Source organism: Drosophila melanogaster, chromosome 3L (genome assembly GCF_000001215.4).
Source record: "Drosophila melanogaster chromosome 3L".
Classification (NCBI taxonomy): Eukaryota; Metazoa; Arthropoda; class Insecta; order Diptera; family Drosophilidae; genus Drosophila; species Drosophila melanogaster.
Window position 1 is genome coordinate 11,936,768 of NT_037436.4, and position 16,910 is coordinate 11,953,677.

At 43.7% G+C, this 16,910-nt stretch overlaps 6 protein-coding genes and 1 non-coding gene across 8 annotated transcripts in view; 3 read left to right on the forward strand and 4 right to left on the reverse strand.

The window, feature by feature from the left end:
* Positions 1–2,105, reverse strand: part of CG44837 (uncharacterized protein) — an 88,228-nt gene extending 86,123 nt beyond the window's left edge. Inside the window, exons 1-2 of the mRNA NM_001300108.1 lie at positions 1,933–2,105; positions 206–1,740 (exon numbers count right to left, since the gene is read on the reverse strand). Of these exons, the coding sequence (NP_001287037.1) occupies positions 206–1,573 (1,368 nt within the window). The 5' untranslated portion in view covers positions 1,574–1,740; positions 1,933–2,105. The remainder of the gene's footprint in view (positions 1–205; positions 1,741–1,932) is intronic.
* A 3,039-nt stretch (positions 2,106–5,144) lies between these two features.
* Rpt4R (Regulatory particle triple-A ATPase 4-related) lies at positions 5,145–6,718 on the forward strand. Of its 2 annotated transcripts, none has more exons than NM_001300110.1 (2): positions 5,145–5,954; positions 6,027–6,718. In NM_001300110.1, exons 1-2 carry the CDS (start codon positions 5,337–5,339, stop codon positions 6,603–6,605), a joined length of 1,197 nt encoding a protein of 398 aa, NP_001287039.1. In that variant the 5' UTR covers positions 5,145–5,336; the 3' UTR covers positions 6,606–6,718. The 2 variants fall into 2 exon arrangements, with proteins under 2 accessions (NP_001287039.1, NP_648525.1); NM_140268.2 differs by having other exon boundaries at positions 5,256–5,954.
* Positions 6,719–6,872: 154 nt separating this feature from the next.
* Positions 6,873–8,085, reverse strand: CG5883 (uncharacterized protein). The gene is made up of 2 exons (NM_140269.3): positions 8,029–8,085; positions 6,873–7,961 (listed from the first exon to the last, which is right to left on the reverse strand). The coding sequence occupies exons 1-2, from the start codon at positions 8,033–8,035 to the stop codon at positions 6,949–6,951; spliced, it is 1,020 nt and encodes a 339-aa protein (NP_648526.2). The 5' UTR covers positions 8,036–8,085; the 3' UTR covers positions 6,873–6,948.
* A 1,240-nt stretch (positions 8,086–9,325) lies between these two features.
* Positions 9,326–9,424, reverse strand: mir-285 (mir-285 stem loop). The gene has a single exon (NR_048268.1). It is a non-coding gene; the product is annotated as a mir-285 precursor RNA (primary transcript).
* A 1,483-nt stretch (positions 9,425–10,907) lies between these two features.
* CG7252 (uncharacterized protein) lies at positions 10,908–12,481 on the forward strand. The gene is made up of 2 exons (NM_140270.4): positions 10,908–10,976; positions 11,037–12,481. The coding sequence occupies exons 1-2, from the start codon at positions 10,955–10,957 to the stop codon at positions 12,437–12,439; spliced, it is 1,425 nt and encodes a 474-aa protein (NP_648527.1). The 5' UTR covers positions 10,908–10,954; the 3' UTR covers positions 12,440–12,481.
* A 590-nt stretch (positions 12,482–13,071) lies between these two features.
* On the forward strand, positions 13,072–15,458 carry CG17826 (uncharacterized protein). The gene is made up of 2 exons (NM_140271.2): positions 13,072–13,133; positions 13,192–15,458. The coding sequence occupies exons 1-2, from the start codon at positions 13,106–13,108 to the stop codon at positions 15,417–15,419; spliced, it is 2,256 nt and encodes a 751-aa protein (NP_648528.1). The 5' UTR covers positions 13,072–13,105; the 3' UTR covers positions 15,420–15,458.
* A 75-nt stretch (positions 15,459–15,533) lies between these two features.
* On the reverse strand, positions 15,534–16,550 carry obst-G (obstructor-G). The gene is made up of 2 exons (NM_140272.2): positions 16,461–16,550; positions 15,534–16,405 (listed from the first exon to the last, which is right to left on the reverse strand). Exons 1-2 carry the CDS (start codon positions 16,524–16,526, stop codon positions 15,632–15,634), a joined length of 840 nt encoding a protein of 279 aa, NP_648529.1. The 5' UTR covers positions 16,527–16,550; the 3' UTR covers positions 15,534–15,631.
* Between the last annotated feature and the right edge of the window lie 360 nt (positions 16,551–16,910).

Below are 16,910 nucleotides of genomic sequence, written 5' to 3' on the forward strand. Positions count from 1 at the left end.
GCATTCCACTTAATTGCAAAATATCTAAAATTTCAATAACTAAAGCCATTTGCCTTCCTATACTGATGGTATAACAATAGACCGACATTAATAGACAATATAAGCTTCGAAAGTTACAATTTGTTAATCATATGTTTCTTATTCAACCGAAATTGTTTTCAGTTTTTATTTGTATTAATCTCTTTTGAACGTAGTTTTCACTCACCTGATAGTCCATTGAGTTGCCATAGCCCATGTGGTTGCAGGAGCAGGAACAGTGCTTGATATGCTGCTCCAGCTCGTCATCGATGACGGTGGTGCTGGTTGTTAGGTGTCCAAGTGCCTCGTGATGGAAGTGGGCATGCTCGAGATCCCAGTGATCCCTCTGGCGAAAGCGAATGTCCTTTCCCTGCTGCTCCAACAGCTCTACAGGATTTGCAGCTTGATGTGGCTGCGGGGATAGATGCTGTTGCGCTTCCCCGGGCCAATCGAATGAGCAGGACTTGAACACACGTCTGCCACCCGTTCCGCCCACCGCTGTGGATTGTGTTTCCCTGGCGGGACTGTTCTGTGGACTGGGGCTAATGGCATTAACTTTGCTGTTATCGCTCTCTTGGGCTGTTAAGCTGCCGACTCGCAGGAGAGCGCCGCGCTCGAAGCTTTTGGCCGCCTGGTGGAAAGCTCCGTACGCAACAGTTTCGTCCTCCTCAACATCGCTGGCATTCTGGTAGCGACGCATTGGCGGGGCGCCACCAGTTGCTCCGGCCACGTTACCGTTACCAATGGCCGCCGCCGTTGGCGTCACAGTTACCGCCGAGCTGGCCGCACTGAGCATGAGGCGGAGTATTTCATTGGTGTCCTTCGACGGCAGCGGCACACTGCAGGAGCCCGTTTCCGCCTCGGAGATTTCCTGTGTTTCCGAGTTCAGCTCATCCGAACCGTTGGGCTCCTCGACTTCGATCTGTTGGTTTTGGCGTGCACGTTGGCCCACTATCGAGGCGGCCGTGGAATTGGCTCCGTACTTCCAGTACGTTTTTCCAGTGCCAGCGATCCTCTGCAGATGACTTCCAGCCGCCTGACGTTTTCGCTCCTGCAGCTGTTGGAGATTTTTAAAGACTTTTCGCACCGGTTGCGTGTGATGCAAGGTGGCACATCTTCTCATGGGCGGCGGCGTATATACCGGGGAAACACTGTAGCTGTGCGAGTGCCGACCGGGCGAAAGTGAGCCACTCGACTTCGCGCCCACTAAGCGGGCTTTCAGTTTACGGCCAAAGCCCAGGCCACTTCCGCCTGCCGTTGCGCTTCCGGTTCGCGAGGTGAGTGAGTGGGCGGACAAGGAGAGGGCGCGACTGAATCGCAGAGCCGCTGATCTCTGCTGCTTGACGGCCATCAGCTGGCACTCGTCGATCGTCGGCAGCTTTAGCAGGTGAGGATGCAGCTGGGCATAAGTTAGTGAAGGCTTCGCACTGGGCACATCCGGTGAGGGATTCGGCAGCGGATCGAAGAGGTTTCTCTGGCTGAGGGCCAGGAACTCGCGCTGCTCCTCCTCCTCCAGCGCCTTCAAAGCACGCAGGTCCCACTCGCCAGAAGACATGGTTCCCTTTAGTCACTCATGGATTGTTAATTCTTTTTCACGAATTTTAGTTGATATTTGAGTAATGACACGCAAATCATCTTTATTTATGTTTCAGTATTAGCACTTATTCTGGTCTATTTACTTTTAATTTGCATATTTATGAAAATAAACACATTTTTGGTGGCCTAAGTATTCAAGTATTCAAGGATATAACATTATAAAGGAGGTACAACTTATATGTACATATAATATATTGAAAGCAAGTAAAATAATGTAAGCTAAGTAATAAATATAATATACAAAAAATAACGTTTCTATTATGTAAGTGAAAGTAAATGATAAGATAGTAGATATAATAATCGGATTCCAAACGCTACCTATTTTTACTCTTTCACTAACAATGTTATGTTTGTTATGCTTTTCCAATATCACGGCGTAAACTAAAACAAATAAATTATAACACGTCAATCCCGCCAATATTCCGTCACATTTTCCGTTGGATAAAACCGCTAACGCTACCCGGTTCAATTCAATTACCGTTGCCACGCGGCGCTGCCAACACACTGGGCTCTTCAGTGCTGCGGTACCGTTACTTTATAACGGCACTGCTAACAGCAGCAGCAACAGTTTCCGCAAGGAGTACCCCCCAGTGGATGGATGCTGTGGATCGTAAGTGACCTGGCCCAACAAAAAAGTATGGCAGTGGGTCGCCATGTTAACAGTATGTAATGTAAAGTCCATGTTAATGCAAAGATATTTTATTGTAATACTTATTTGAAAAAAAGTAACTATAAAATATAAAACAAATATCCATTGGAATCATGTAACAATAAAAAGAATTTAACCTCCAAAGTAGCGTTTTTTTGTTTTAATGCTATGCCTTAACAGACCTTAAAACATTTTTACCAAACAGGGCTTTTCTTATTGAACTCAATAGCATACATTCTTCTTGGTAATCAAAGTTACGCTTGCTCCTGGCCACAAAGCCAAAGTCTATTGTTTTATGATGGTGTTATCCCAACTTGGGGCAAAGAGTTGGCCCAAAGGTGATACCGCAGGTGACGGGGCGGCAATGAAATATGCAAGTGCATTCATTTGGCATCCAAAGCAATTTCGCAGTCAGCAGGACGACGACACATAGCCATTTTTGTTAACCTCATCTCAAAATGTTCACCGACCCCCAAGCCAGCACTCAGAAAAATATAGTGTGATATCTAATATTATGTTTTTAAATTCAATATAAATTATTTAAAAAATCAATGTGCGAATAGCTAGAAAACATGATATATTTTAGTTGTACAGATGAAACGGCCCACGCATTAAAATTTTTTTTGTAGTGTGACCATTTCTTGTAACTTAACATTACAATGCACGGCCACATTTCTGCACACCTGTACCTGGGTACATATGTAAGTACTTGCTCATGGCACACACATACTCTGAAGTGCTCATCCTTCATCCTGATGTATGGCCATCAAGCATCGGATGGGCTGAGTGTCGGAACACGGAGGGGAAGTAAGTATGTGCACCGCTGAATCCCCCGAATCGTGTTAATGAAATTCAAGCTGGGTCAAAAATTTGCATTAGCACATCCGGCATCCATATGCAAATCATATTTCAGATACGAGGACTCACATGATTAACAAAAAGCGGATCGATGGGACGTTCGTAAAAACAAAAATATATATGTAACTTTGTGGATATATATCCATTGCTCCATTAAGTGACTTATTTTAATCTTAGTATGCAGGCAAAGGAATAATTAATTATTATATAATTATATTAATTGCCGTTCTCTTATAATAAATTAAATTTTTTCTATGGCACAACAATTATTTGTTAATAATTACAGGAAATATCTACTAAATAGACGTTTAAATTGGTTTTATTTAAACCTTTCACGTAAATGTGAAGGCGTTGTGGTAATTAAAAATATTTAAATATTAAGAAAAAAACAGAAAAATGTGGTTTCCTATTGTCTTGTAAAGCCAACAAATAATTATTTTGAAACATTGGCTTACTGCAAATTCCCGTGGGAATTTTGCTGTCTAAACAATTTAAAAAGGATTCTTCTTTATTTAAAGCTTAATAACTTGGAAAGAGAACCAAAAGTTGGCCCGTGAAGGGCTCAACAATGTCGGAGTCAAGCCATAATTTTTCGTGAACATGTTGGCCAGCCACGCCCATGTCCTCGACGGCAAATCCCTGCCACAGAGGATGTCAGAAGTCAAGATCGAAAACAAGTGAAAGTTGCAACAAGCCATTCTGTTTGAGGTCTGCGTTTAATTTTTTTTATGGGGACACTGTAGCCAGTGAGTCGAATTCGAACAGGACCTCTTTCCTTGACCAAATAACGAACTTTGGCTGGAAGGTCGGGAACATCTGCGCCACAAGTTGCGAGCCCAACCAAGCCACCGAACTTTATTGAATAGAAATTCGGTTTCGTTTCCAGAAACTTCATATTTCTGTACGTTATTGTTCCTTCCCCCGCATGAGATACTTTTGCTGTCTGGCGGCGATTTGGTTTCCAAATGTTAACCCTACCCTGTCTTCTCAACTTATCCAGAAAAGGGTGAAGCCAAGCACCACGAAGCCACAAACTTAAATAAGTAATTTTGGGATACAATTTTTTTTTTGTAATTTTCTAAACACAAAGTAATTATTTTTAAATACAAGAAATGGTTCAAAAGGAATGAAAAAGTGTTTCAGTTTCAAAGACCCACAGCCAGAGGCAAAATACTTGGCACCAATTGGCGCTGCAAGGCGTGTTCAAATTCATTAGACATTTGCAAACTGCATATTTGTCATGTGTCCCAAATGCGGGGCATTTCGACCCGTGGATGCAGTTGTCCCAGTGGATATCTGGATATTTTGGTCGTGGTAACCAAACCACTCGAACCAGCTGGACCCGCAACACGGAGTGCTACAAAATGGCCTGATTTATGGCCCCGGATGCCGTGCTGACATTTGGTTCCCGGCCAGCACCTTCCGACGCATTCGATGGCATTCACGTGCCAGCGGACTACTAAAGTCGAAATCACTGGCTCTGTACAATTGTCGATTTCTGTTTAAGTTTGTGGACACAAAATGCAGCTCTTAATATCCTTGTAATAGGTGACTTTAGGCCAAGACTATAAACAAGAATAATACCATCTTAAACTAAACTTGTAAAAGTCTTAAAATCCATAAATATAAATATAAAATGCCAAAATTAAAAAATATTTCAATCTTTTTTAACGCTCCTTACTTTATAATTTGTTTTTCTCATTTCAGAATTTTTTCTGCACAAAGTGGCGCCATCTTCTTTGAGCGAAAGCTTTCAAAGCTTTCAACCTTTGGATAAATGGCTTTGATTGTAAAACAATGAAATAGTTTTAAAAACAAATTTAAGTAATTCGTCATCTTACCTTATTTTTTGTAATATAGTTATACAAATATGTATTACAATATGTCTTAAAATTTAATATCGAAATCTTGGCGAATATTTACTGGCGTTTTATAGGTATCTACATTGTTGTAAGCATCAGTTGCTCGCAATAAATATATTTTACTTAATATATTATTTTAGTCATTAAATAATTTTTCTGTTGTTTTAAATTAATATTTCTCTCTCACGTTCCACTGTACTGTTAATAGAACTTTTAGAGCGATGTTCGTTGTCGTTTTCTTATGAACCGGTTCATCGAAGTGCTCCATCGTTCAAATTGACAGACGTCAAAATCTTCACGTGTGCACAATTTTAAAGTCACTCGGTGTAGTTAGGAAGAAATAAAATTCGAGAATGTCTGCTCCACTTGCAAATCCCCCAACAGACGACGAGCGTGTGAGGGCGCTGACCAATTACCGTACCAAGCTTCTGGAGCACCGCGAGATCGAATCCAAATTGAAAGCTTTGCGAGACAAGTACAAGGTCGTGAATGCCGAGTACGAAAAGTCCGAGGACGATCTGAAGGCTCTCCAGAGTGTGGGTCAGATGGTCGGGGAAATCCTGAAGCAGCTCACACCGGACAACTTCATCGTGAAGGCCTCGAACGGACCGCGCTACGTGGTCGGATGTCGCCGGCAGATTAACAAGGAGAAGCTAAAGCCCGGCACACGTGTCGCCCTGGATGTGACCACTCTCACCATCATGCGCTATTTGCCGCGGGAAGTGGATCCCCTGGTGTACAACATGACCCATGAAGATCCCGGAAACGTAAACTACGCTGAAATCGGTGGACTTGGTCAGCAAATCCGCGAGCTTCGCGAGGTCATTGAACTGCCGCTACTAAATCCAGATATTTTCCTACGCGTTGGCATAAGTCCGCCCAAGGGATGCCTGCTCTACGGACCGCCTGGCACCGGAAAAACTCTCCTGGCCCGCGCCATCGCCTCCCAGATGGACGCCAATTTCTTGAAGGTCAGTGTTTCACATCTGCAATAGATATTATAAATAAATATTTAAATTTGTTTCTAAAAAACTCACCCGAAGGTCGTTTCCTCTGCAATTGTGGACAAGTACATTGGCGAGAGTGCCCGACTGATCCGGGAGATGTTTGCATACGCCCGTGATCATCAGCCATGTATCATATTCATGGACGAGATCGACGCAATCGGTGGTCGCCGCTTCTCGGAGGGAACATCCGCCGACCGAGAGATCCAGCGCACGCTGATGGAACTGCTTAACCAGATGGATGGATTCGATGCTCTTGGCCAGGTGAAAATGATCATGGCCACCAATCGTCCGGATACACTGGATCCGGCGCTGCTGCGTCCTGGACGACTTGATCGCAAATTGGAAATTCCGCTGCCCAACGAAGTGGCGCGTATGGACATTCTTAAGATTCACGCCGAACCACTGAACAAACGCGGCGAAATCGACTATGAGGCGGTGGTTAAGCTCTCCGATTTGTTCAATGGTGCCGATCTACGGAACATTTGCACGGAAGCCGGGCTTTTTGCCCTCCGCTGCGATAGGGAGTTTGTCATTCAAGAAGATTTCATGAAGGCCGTCCGCAAAATAGCGGACAATAAGAAGCTGGAGTCTCGTCTGGACTACAAGCCTATATAGAAAGCTCAGGAGGCCAATAGGTGTTAACAACTGTATATATTGGCACATACATTTAACCTTAACACCCTAAAAAAGAATATTATGATGATTAAAGATATATAATTTTCTAACTTAATCCTAATTGATGAAAAGATTCAAATTTTGATATTAGAGGGATGCGTTTCGAACCCAATAAAGTAATATATGTTCCTGACCAGAAACACTAGGCAAACGAACGCTATGGTCTCTGTAATTTCTGATTAATGGATATCCGAAAGTTCAAAATTTCATGTATGTACACTGATATTGGTTTTTTATTTGCAATTAATTAATACTTTACGAACAGCTGGCAAATGCCTAGCAGTTAAGAGGAACAAGCTCCGTAAACTAAGTGAGTTGAGCTGCAGTTTTGCGTGACAACGTCGAAATACTTATCCTCACAGCTTATGGGAGTCGTTTCCCGGCCATCGACGCATTCGATGTAGTGGTGGCATCCATCGATTTCGGCCACTTCGAAGCCATCCTTGCGCCCATCACATCTATCGTAATCGCATTTCTGGCTCTCGCGCGGCATGCACGCCTGTCGCTCCTGGTTGAAGAAGTTGTTCTCGTCACACTGCTGGTATATGGGATCGGTATCGGGGATACCGGATCCCAAATCGCGGCAGTAGTAATATCCGCGACATGTGGCCATATCTGAAACGAATTTGTTGCGCACCGCCAGCTTCTTGTTGCCACACACCTCATCTGGCAACGGATGGTTCTCGCAGATAACGTCCTTTTTCCTCACACAAGTTCCGGTGGCCACGTTGTAATACAGTCCATTTTCGCATGTATTTTCCACCAGGCTCTTACTGCTGCAGGTATAGTACTTGTGGCAGTTGGCATCATCGCGGAATGGTGTGCCTACGGGCGCAACGTCGCAGATCTCATATTTGGCGGCACAAACTGTGTCCTCCGAATAAACGCAACTCTTGCTTACTTGATCGAAGTACATTCCCAGGTTGCATGTTCCTTTGCCCAACAACGCATCCGCATCACAGTAATACCAGTTGGCACAATTTATGGTATCACCAATATAGCCCGTTCCAGATCCCTTGCATATTTTGCTTGTATCGCAGTAAGTATCCGCGGACGCTTGGCATGAACCCTTGGACTTACTGTAGTACGGTTTAGAGCCCGAGCACGTTATACCTGGTGTTGATTCAAAGTTTTGGCAAATAATCGATTCGCTGCAGGATCCGGGCTTCAAGAGTTGGGTACCATCCTTGAAAAGTCGACAGATATCGTCGGTGGCGTTTAAGTAACGCGTTTGAATGCTCTGATGAACCATCACGGCCAGCAACAAGGCTTGAAGGACCAAAGAACTAGGAAGTCCTGAAACATTTCATACAATTTACATTCGTTTCTACAATATGTTTTACTTGAATGGTCAGGGGAGTACCTCGCATTTTGAAATACTTCTTCCTACACTTTAACTTAGATAAATTCAACTAACAATTGGCACGAATCAGCTGGGCCTTTTATAGCCGAAACTACAAGATTTACCCATTTGGATGACTTTAATTTACTACAACGAAATAAGATTAGATTTGGCTCTTGTCACAAACAGAGATCACTGGTTTTTCAATTAAATTTTTGGTGACAATCTAGCACACAGTACCTCCAATAAGTTTACGTCTACCGGAAATACAATCATTTAAAGTAATTCCTTTCCAGAAAAAGGACCGATTTTACATTTTGTATTTTGTATTACATATTATTTTTGTTTTATCTGTATATACCTTCAAGCGATAATCTTGTTAAGCAACTTGGATGTCAATTAAAGCTTACAAATATAAACCAACATCTGAAAATAGCAATGCTCTTTTGCTTTGAAAAAAAAAAAAATGTTCATGGTAATGCAGCAAAAAATTGGTTATTACTTTGTGACCAAAAATTTGTTTTAATGAGCAAATTAATTGTTCAATGCTAAAAAACAAGGTAGTCGATATAGGGACTCAAGGTCGGCTATTGGTAATTCCAGGAGGAATAACACGCCCAAACATGTGAGAGTATTTATGGATGTCTGTTGAGATAAGAATGCTATTAACGTCAAATTACTTAACCGTCTATAATATATATTCTATAAATATGTTTTGGGGCAAAGATAGCTGAGGGCTAGAAATCTTAAGGTGGTCAGTAAAAAATGTACAAACTGACACATTTTATAAACATACTTTTATAGCGTTTACCTATGTTCATAATATATTTATCTATTGCTTTGAAAGTGTTCAGAATCTCATATTTAGGGCTTCGTTTTTCACTTTTCCATAAATGTTTGTAAAGGATTTACTAAACTTGACTTGATGTTGACTTTTTGAACACGAAAGTCCAGAAGGAGTGTCCCCGCATATAATAAATTCATGGATCTACAATAGGTGCCTGATTGTGAGAAATCAATAAAACTTTTGTGTCATCTAAGAAGTCGTGTCACACTTTTTGCCATATCAGCGATAAGAAATCTATTCCCATTGATGACACAGCAATTGTTGTTTACTCATTCTGATCGGTGACTAAAGACCCGGTCAACGAGATGGCTTGCACTTTATTGGCTTCTTTCGGCAGCGCGGTTACAACTTGGCACTCATTGCACATTCATTTGAGTTAATGTTTTTGCTTAAAATTTGTATTTCGAGTGTTCCGATTGAGTTATTTAACAGCACATTTGAAGTTCGCTTCGATTTGACACTTCGCTGATTGTTTCTTATCAAAAGCACTGATTTCGAATGGTGCTAGAGTTAAATTGAGTGGGTTCTCCTGATATCTATGCACCAATCGATCTCAGTTCTTCGATTCGAAGTGGCAGGGCAAGTAGGTAGCTCCTGTTTCCGATCCTGAACCCTTTGGACTAAAGTTACCGACTAAAAGCCGCCGTACTAACAACGATCGCTTGCGAGGCGAGTCGAGTCGACTGTCTCTGATGACTGTGTATAACACAGGCGCGACCTCTGTTTAAATCTGAGAAACCTGTTACACCTGAGAAGATTTATATAATAGAGGCTGTATGGGTGCGATGTCAGATCCACTCATATTTCCGCTGGCCCTTCTTTTGTCGTCCCATGTTGGCCTCAGACGAGCCCTGACTGCAACATCTCCAGTGTAATGGACACCGAAGAGTCTAAGCCTTTCCAACTCAAGTGCTTAGGCCATAGAAGCACTTTTGCTCTCCTTTCTTCCATTTAGGCCTCCCCAACTTTGGTAATTTAATTCAAGCGTACTTGGCCAGCGTTTGAATAATTAGAATTGCATTGTCTTTAGTTTCATCTGGAGAGTCGTCGAGCAGGAAGCCTCTCACCGCAGTCTTCTTCTCCGGCGATGCGTCGCCGGTTCTTCTAAGCCCATAACAGTACTTGTCATGAACCGATTGCGTTGCTATGGCAAATAGACTTCCATGGCCAGACCCCCCGGCGATTGGAACGCTCGAGTAACCCGAGTGAAATGACAGGGAAAAGTAATTTTCGTCATTAAAATTGGCATCCCAGCTAAATACCCATCTCCCGGTGAAACGACAAGTAGAATGCTATTTTTGAGTACTCAATGATTTTGTTATCGACATACCCGAACCGTTGAGATTGCATTCAATTCCAGGAATTCAATAAGTGTATTCGGTTATAGAAGGTCCTAACAATTGACGAGGAACTTATCATGTGTTTAAATTAATTATAAGTTAAGAAGATAATCCCGATTATCTATCCCGAAAATAAGCAATTAAAATGTACTAATTTTTCAATTATATAATTTAATTTTTCCCTGCCAATAACAGCCAAATCTTGAATGAAAGTAGTGAAAAACCAAGATTAAAGTACAAAGTATAGCCAAATCGAATTTAGTGGTTGGTTCATAAACTTTTATGCTGTATCTGGCACTTCATTTTGAGCGACAATAAACGTCATTTAATTTCAAGTGTCAATAAAGTGAATCGAGTGATTAGGTATACGTTATGTGGTTATCTAGGAGTGTGCGACAGAACGTAAATTAGGCAGACGCCGGGGCGGTACCCATTCAGCAGTCGAGAATCCGTAGACCTATGCCAAAATATTTGGTTTCTCTCCAGGTTGGAGGCACTGAAGTTCAGGTCTTGATAAGGCAGCCCGGCCCGAATCCCAGTGCCGAGCTTCAGACACACACACCTAATTACACCTGCGATAGCGTTCTGGCGCAAAACAAATCATTGCCGAATTAATCGAGAGATTCGTATGGTGATTGGTATTATCAGAAGATTGACTACTGATTTGGCGCACTCATGGCAGTTAAATGGTGCTACACGGCCTGGTTTGCCACTTAGTCGTTCGCGAAATTCGGACTACTTTAAAGGTGATCTCGGAAGAATGCGACCAATCGATTTTGGGGGTAAGCTGGTGAAGAGTTGGCTACCCAAGGCTAGTAACTTATTTCGGGTCCGTATCCTAGGTCTCTGGACCGTTCTGCTGCTTATCGGAGGTCTTCAAACTGTGGTAGCCCAGTTGACGAATGTGTGCCAAAATCAGGAAGATGGCACTAGACTTCCGTTGGCCACCCACTGTTCCCGATTTGTCGTTTGTCTGAAGGGAGAGGTTTCCATTATCGGTAGCTGCCCTCGTGGACTCCATTTCAATCGGGAGCTGAGGGAGTGCGACTTCCAGTGGCGAGCTAATTGCTTGGGACTCTCGGCCTTTGCCGAAGTGGATGATCAGTGTACCTGCGATTGCTGTGCTGAGGAGTGCCAGGATCCCATTGACGATATCGATGAAACTACCACGGCGGTCACCGAGGACTGCGATCCGGATACCACCACTTCAGCCACGGAACCCTCCGATTCCACGGAGCCGACGGATGCTACAACGGATTTCGATGACCCCAACAACTCCTCCAACACCACGCCTTCGAGTCCAAGTGTGGTGCCCTCGTATTGCAAAAGTTCCCGCACGGATTGCGTTAATCAGAAAACTGGCACCTATATAGATATGCCCGGGATCTGCGTGAGGTTCATCCAATGCAACAATGGTTGTGCCGAGGAATTCCAGTGTCCCTCCGGTCTGTACTTCAACACGGCGATAGACGATTGCGATTACTGGTGGAATGTGGACTGTACCCCCACCGCCGATGGCTCCACTGAGATCGAGGGACCATCGGGCACCACCTGCTCCAGTCAGGGCGAATGCGCTGGTAAGAGGGATGGCTACATGATTGCGGACCCCAATTCGAATGGATTCTTCGTCTGCCAATGCCAGTGCCCCATTGCGATGCCCTGTTCCGAGGGTCTGAAGTTCAACGAGACGGCCCAAGTGTGTGATTGGATTAAGGACACTAAATCCGCAATTGGTTCCTCGGCGGTTCAATGTTACGGTGACCTCGTCTACAACGCCACCTTAGACCAGTGCGACTATCCTGAAAACTATGTGCCCAAGGTGGAGTGCAATACCACCAGCACCGTGTGCCAAAACCAGCCGGAGGGAGAACTCTTTCCGGTGGAAGGCAAGTGCAACATGTTCTACAAGTGTAACTTCAACTGCGCCGTCGAGCAATATTGTCCGAACAACTTGGTCTACAACCCAAATACCGAAGAATGTGAATACCCCCAGGACTATGTTTGCCCGTGGGAGTATACCCCACCCTCTGGTCCCAATGCAGGACCTTCGGGAATCGCCTGCGAGAGTAATGGCCGTTGCATGGGACAACGTGAGGGTACCTACTTAAAGTCCACCACAAATTGTAGCAATTACGTCGTCTGCCAGTGTGAATGCGAGGTCGAGATGGAGTGCGCCGATGGCTTGTATTGGGACGAAAGCTTGCAGACCTGCAATTATAAGAACCAAGTGACCTGCACTCTTTAAATGACCGATTGGCAAATAAAGAAAGTGATTATCAAAGCAACTACTACTACTAGGATGTAGCCTAATCTGCCCATTTATTAATGAAACATTGGATCAGTAAATCATTTTAATCAGTTTTGTGGCGGGAATATGCCAACAGGTGTCGGCACTCAATGAGATTGGCAAGAGCTTATCGAACATAAATACCCATTTTTTTTTTTTTAATAAAGAAGGGGTATGTTTCCTGTAGGAATTTGTAGCTGGTCCAACCACTGCTATCACAATATAAAGCTTCAAAATAGTTAGTTCACATAGGTAAGTACCTATCAGTAGTTGTTCTTCTTTATACATATATGCACTATGGCGCATTGAAATTTCAATTTCAATCGATCGTTAAGACTTCTCATATATGAGCATCTTATAGCAACTGAAGAATAATTTCTTTTGGACTCTTTGATTTCGCGGATTCACAATGAACCGCTGAGTTTTATAAATAGTGACAATATCGATTGCTTGTATTACTACTGTATATATATGCTGATAGTATCACGGATGTTTCGACATTATCACCGCCACATGCTCTGATGCAGGAAGAGACATTCAATTATTTTAATTGCCGGTAAATATAAAAGGCGATATCTTCGAGCGAAGATTCATCAGTGAGCATTCGATACGCAGAGTGCAAAGATGGCCCAATCCAGAACTAAACACTATGGTAAGGACGGAGCAATGATAATTGGGAGGATGATTGTTGATCCGCGGTTTTTACCCAGGAGTGGCCCTGTGCCTAATAATTTCCCTCTTTATGGGATCGTCAAGTGCTGTGTGCTGCTCGGAGGGCGACACAAAAGTGGATGCGGATGATTGTACCAAGTATCTGATCTGCTGTCACGGCGAATTTGTATCCAAGTCGTGTGCAAGCGGATCCTATTGGAATTCGGAGTTAAATATCTGTGTCGTGGATGATGGTCAATGCAGACCTCCAACCTGTGTGGATGGAGAAATTACACCGAATCCAGATGACTGTGCCGGCTATTTAGAGTGCGTGGACGGAATCATAGTGATCCTGACCTGTCCAGATGGCGATTACTTCAATTCGACCCTAAATCGGTGCGTTGAAGATACCTGCGGCGTGTGCAACGGAAATGGAACGACATGCACTGATGGCGAACTTAAGGTGGACCCCACCAATTGCGCAGGCTACTTGGCTTGCTCGAACGGTAACTGGGTGAGCAAGCAGTGCGCTGACGGAGCTTACTTCAATGCCATACTGGAGACTTGTGTACAAGACGACGAGGGAATATGCGTCAATTGTAAAGAGGGATCTACAAAACCCTTGGCCGACTGTACCATGTATGAGATCTGTTCCGGTGGCAAGTATGTGACCAAGTCCTGCGACAGTGGTTACTACTGGAACAGCCAATCAGAGGTCTGCGATGTGGATAATGGTCAGTGCAATGGAAATGGAACGACATGCACTGATGGCGAACTTAAGGTGGACCCCACCAATTGCGCAGGCTACTTGGCTTGCTCGAACGGTAACTGGGTGAGCAAGCAGTGCGCCGACGGAGCTTACTTCAATGTCACTCTGGAGACTTGTGTACAAGACGACGAGGGAATATGTGTCAATTGTAAAGAGGGATCTACAAAACCCTTGGCCGACTGTACCATGTATGAGATCTGTTCCGGTGGCAAGTATGTGACCAAGTCCTGCGACAGTGGTTACTACTGGAACAGCCAATCAGAGGTCTGCGATGTGGATAATGGTCAGTGCAATGGAAATGGAACGACATGCACTGATGGCGAACTTAAGGTGGACCCCACCAATTGCGCAGGCTACTTGGCTTGCTCGAACGGTAACTGGGTGAGCAAGCAGTGCGCCGACGGAGCTTACTTCAATGCCACACTGGAGACTTGTGTACAAGACGACGAGGGAATATGTGTCAATTGTAAAGAGGGATCTACAAAACCCTTGGCCGACTGTACCATGTATGAGATCTGTTCCGGTGGCAAGTATGTGACCAAGTCCTGCGACAGTGGTTACTACTGGAACAGCCAATCAGAGGTCTGCGATGTGGATAATGGTCAGTGCAATGGAAATGGAACGACATGCACTGATGGCGAACTTAAGGTGGACCCCACCAATTGCGCAGGCTACTTGGCTTGCTCGAACGGTAACTGGGTGAGCAAGCAGTGCGCCGACGGAGCTTACTTCAATGCCACACTGGAGACTTGTGTACAAGACGACGAGGGAATATGTGTCAATTGTAAAGAGGGATCTACAAAACCCTTGGCCGACTGTACCATGTATGAGATCTGTTCCGGTGGCAAGTATGTGACCAAGTCCTGCGACAGTGGTTACTACTGGAACAGCCAGTCAGAGGTCTGCGATGTGGATAATGGTCAGTGCAACGGAAATGGAACGACATGCACTGAGAATGAGGTTAAGGTGAATCCTGCGGACTGCGCCGGATACCTACAGTGCATAAACGGAGTCTTTGTGGCCAGGAAGTGCTCCGCTACGCAGTTCTTCAATACCACACTGAAGGAATGCGAGGTCGACACAGAGAATGTGTGCATTCCCAAAACCTGCGATCCCGACTGCTGCGATGTGCCCAACAATTCCATCTGGCCCGTGGAGAAAAATTGCTCCGCCTTCTACCAGTGCGTAAATGGTAACAAATATGAGCAGCGGTGCTCCAACAACCTGCAATACAATTCAATAATAGAGCAGTGCGATTATCCCGAAAATGTTCAATGCGACGATGGATCTGCACCGCCAAGTGGTCCGATTGCCGGACCCTCGGGAACTTATTGCGAGAGCCACGGACGATGCGTTGGCCAGCGGGATGGTACCATGTTCGCCGATGCCAGCGGAGATTGTAGTTCTAATTATGTAGTCTGCCAGTGCGAGTGTGAGGTGAACTTCACTTGTTCCTCTGGACTTTTGTTCAATTTGCAGGTCAAATCCTGCGATTGGCCCGATAATGTTAAGTGCTAAGTGGTTTCAATAAACAATATTTAAAGCAGAGTATTAAACGAAAAGATTTTCGTTTTTCTATAGATAAAAACTACTTATTCTAAGCAGAGAATAGAAAATATTCCCCTTATTTTTAGTACTATATGATGTGGCTATATTTTCTCTGTTTAGGCTTTGGACTATTAAAAATTATTATAATTCAAGCACTTTATTGGGGTCTTAAAAAAATATAGTTAGAATCGACGTTTTTTTGACTTGCGCACAGGTTTCTTTGACTTGGATTTGCTTTCATTTAGCTTCGTCTGGCATTTTGCAATTTTGGGATAATCGCATCGTGATGTGGCTATATTGAAATGCAGGCCAGTTGGGCAGTCCATTACCAAAAACATCATGTTGCTGCAGAGCATAAACTTGCCACAATCGCTGCGATGAGCAACAAGAGAGTTTTCCTTTTCATCTGAACACACTCCTCCCGTGGTGGCAGGACCATCTGATTCTTTATTTTCTCGGGTTCCACCCGAACACTTGGCTTCTGAGGCCTTCATGCAAATGCGACGAGTTGGACTAAAATGTTGTTTGTCAGGACAAGAGCGCAGATGGGGCTTTTTTGCTTTGCAGACATAATATTCCTGGCAGGACCCGTTCTTTGTAAGCATCACTCCATCCTTCTTGCCAGCACACATTTTGTCAAGGGTTGTAGGACGCGGCTTTTTCGTCGCTTTGACAGTAACGGGAGGATCAGTTTTGGCCATTTCCTCATCATCGTCTTCGTCGCTTTCAGAACTTGACGTGTCGTCAACAATATTATCCTTGCCATCGAAAATGCAATCCACATTGTCAGGATCATCGCAGTGCAACGTTAAAGGATTAAACAACGTATTCTTTTCACAAGTTCCGGTCACAGCGTTTCCATCAGCACACACGTAATATCCTTTACAGGATCCAAACATGGGCAAGAGTCCACCATTTTTACCCTCGCATAAGGACGTCTTGAACGCAAATCCGTTCTGTGAAAGTGAACATTCTAATTTTTCATACTTTTAAGAATGTTTTCCAACATACTTGTACAACAGCCAGAGTACTTTCTTGAAGTACTAACATTACGCAGAGCAGTCCAAATAGCTTCATTTTGTGTGATGCTATCGAGTGTTTTATCGAACTGAAACTTTCCATTCATTGAACTGCGTTTTTATAGAGTAGCATTTATAAGTAATTTGCATGATTTGCTAGTATGTTAAATGCTAGAATCTGATTGTACTGTTCATATGATAGAGTTACTCGAATATGAGTACTATCTTTATTTTCTTACTCAGAATTGATAAGAGTTCATATAAAACATATGTAACGTCTGATCAAAGGTGGCATTCCTACATATGAACGTGTGCCCAGGTTCAAGACCATTTTTGTTTTGGGTTGACGTTCTATCATAAAATCTTTCATACTTTAGTGAATGAAAAGTATCATATTTCTAAGACATCCAATCGACCACTTTTAGATCTATCTAGTTGCAAA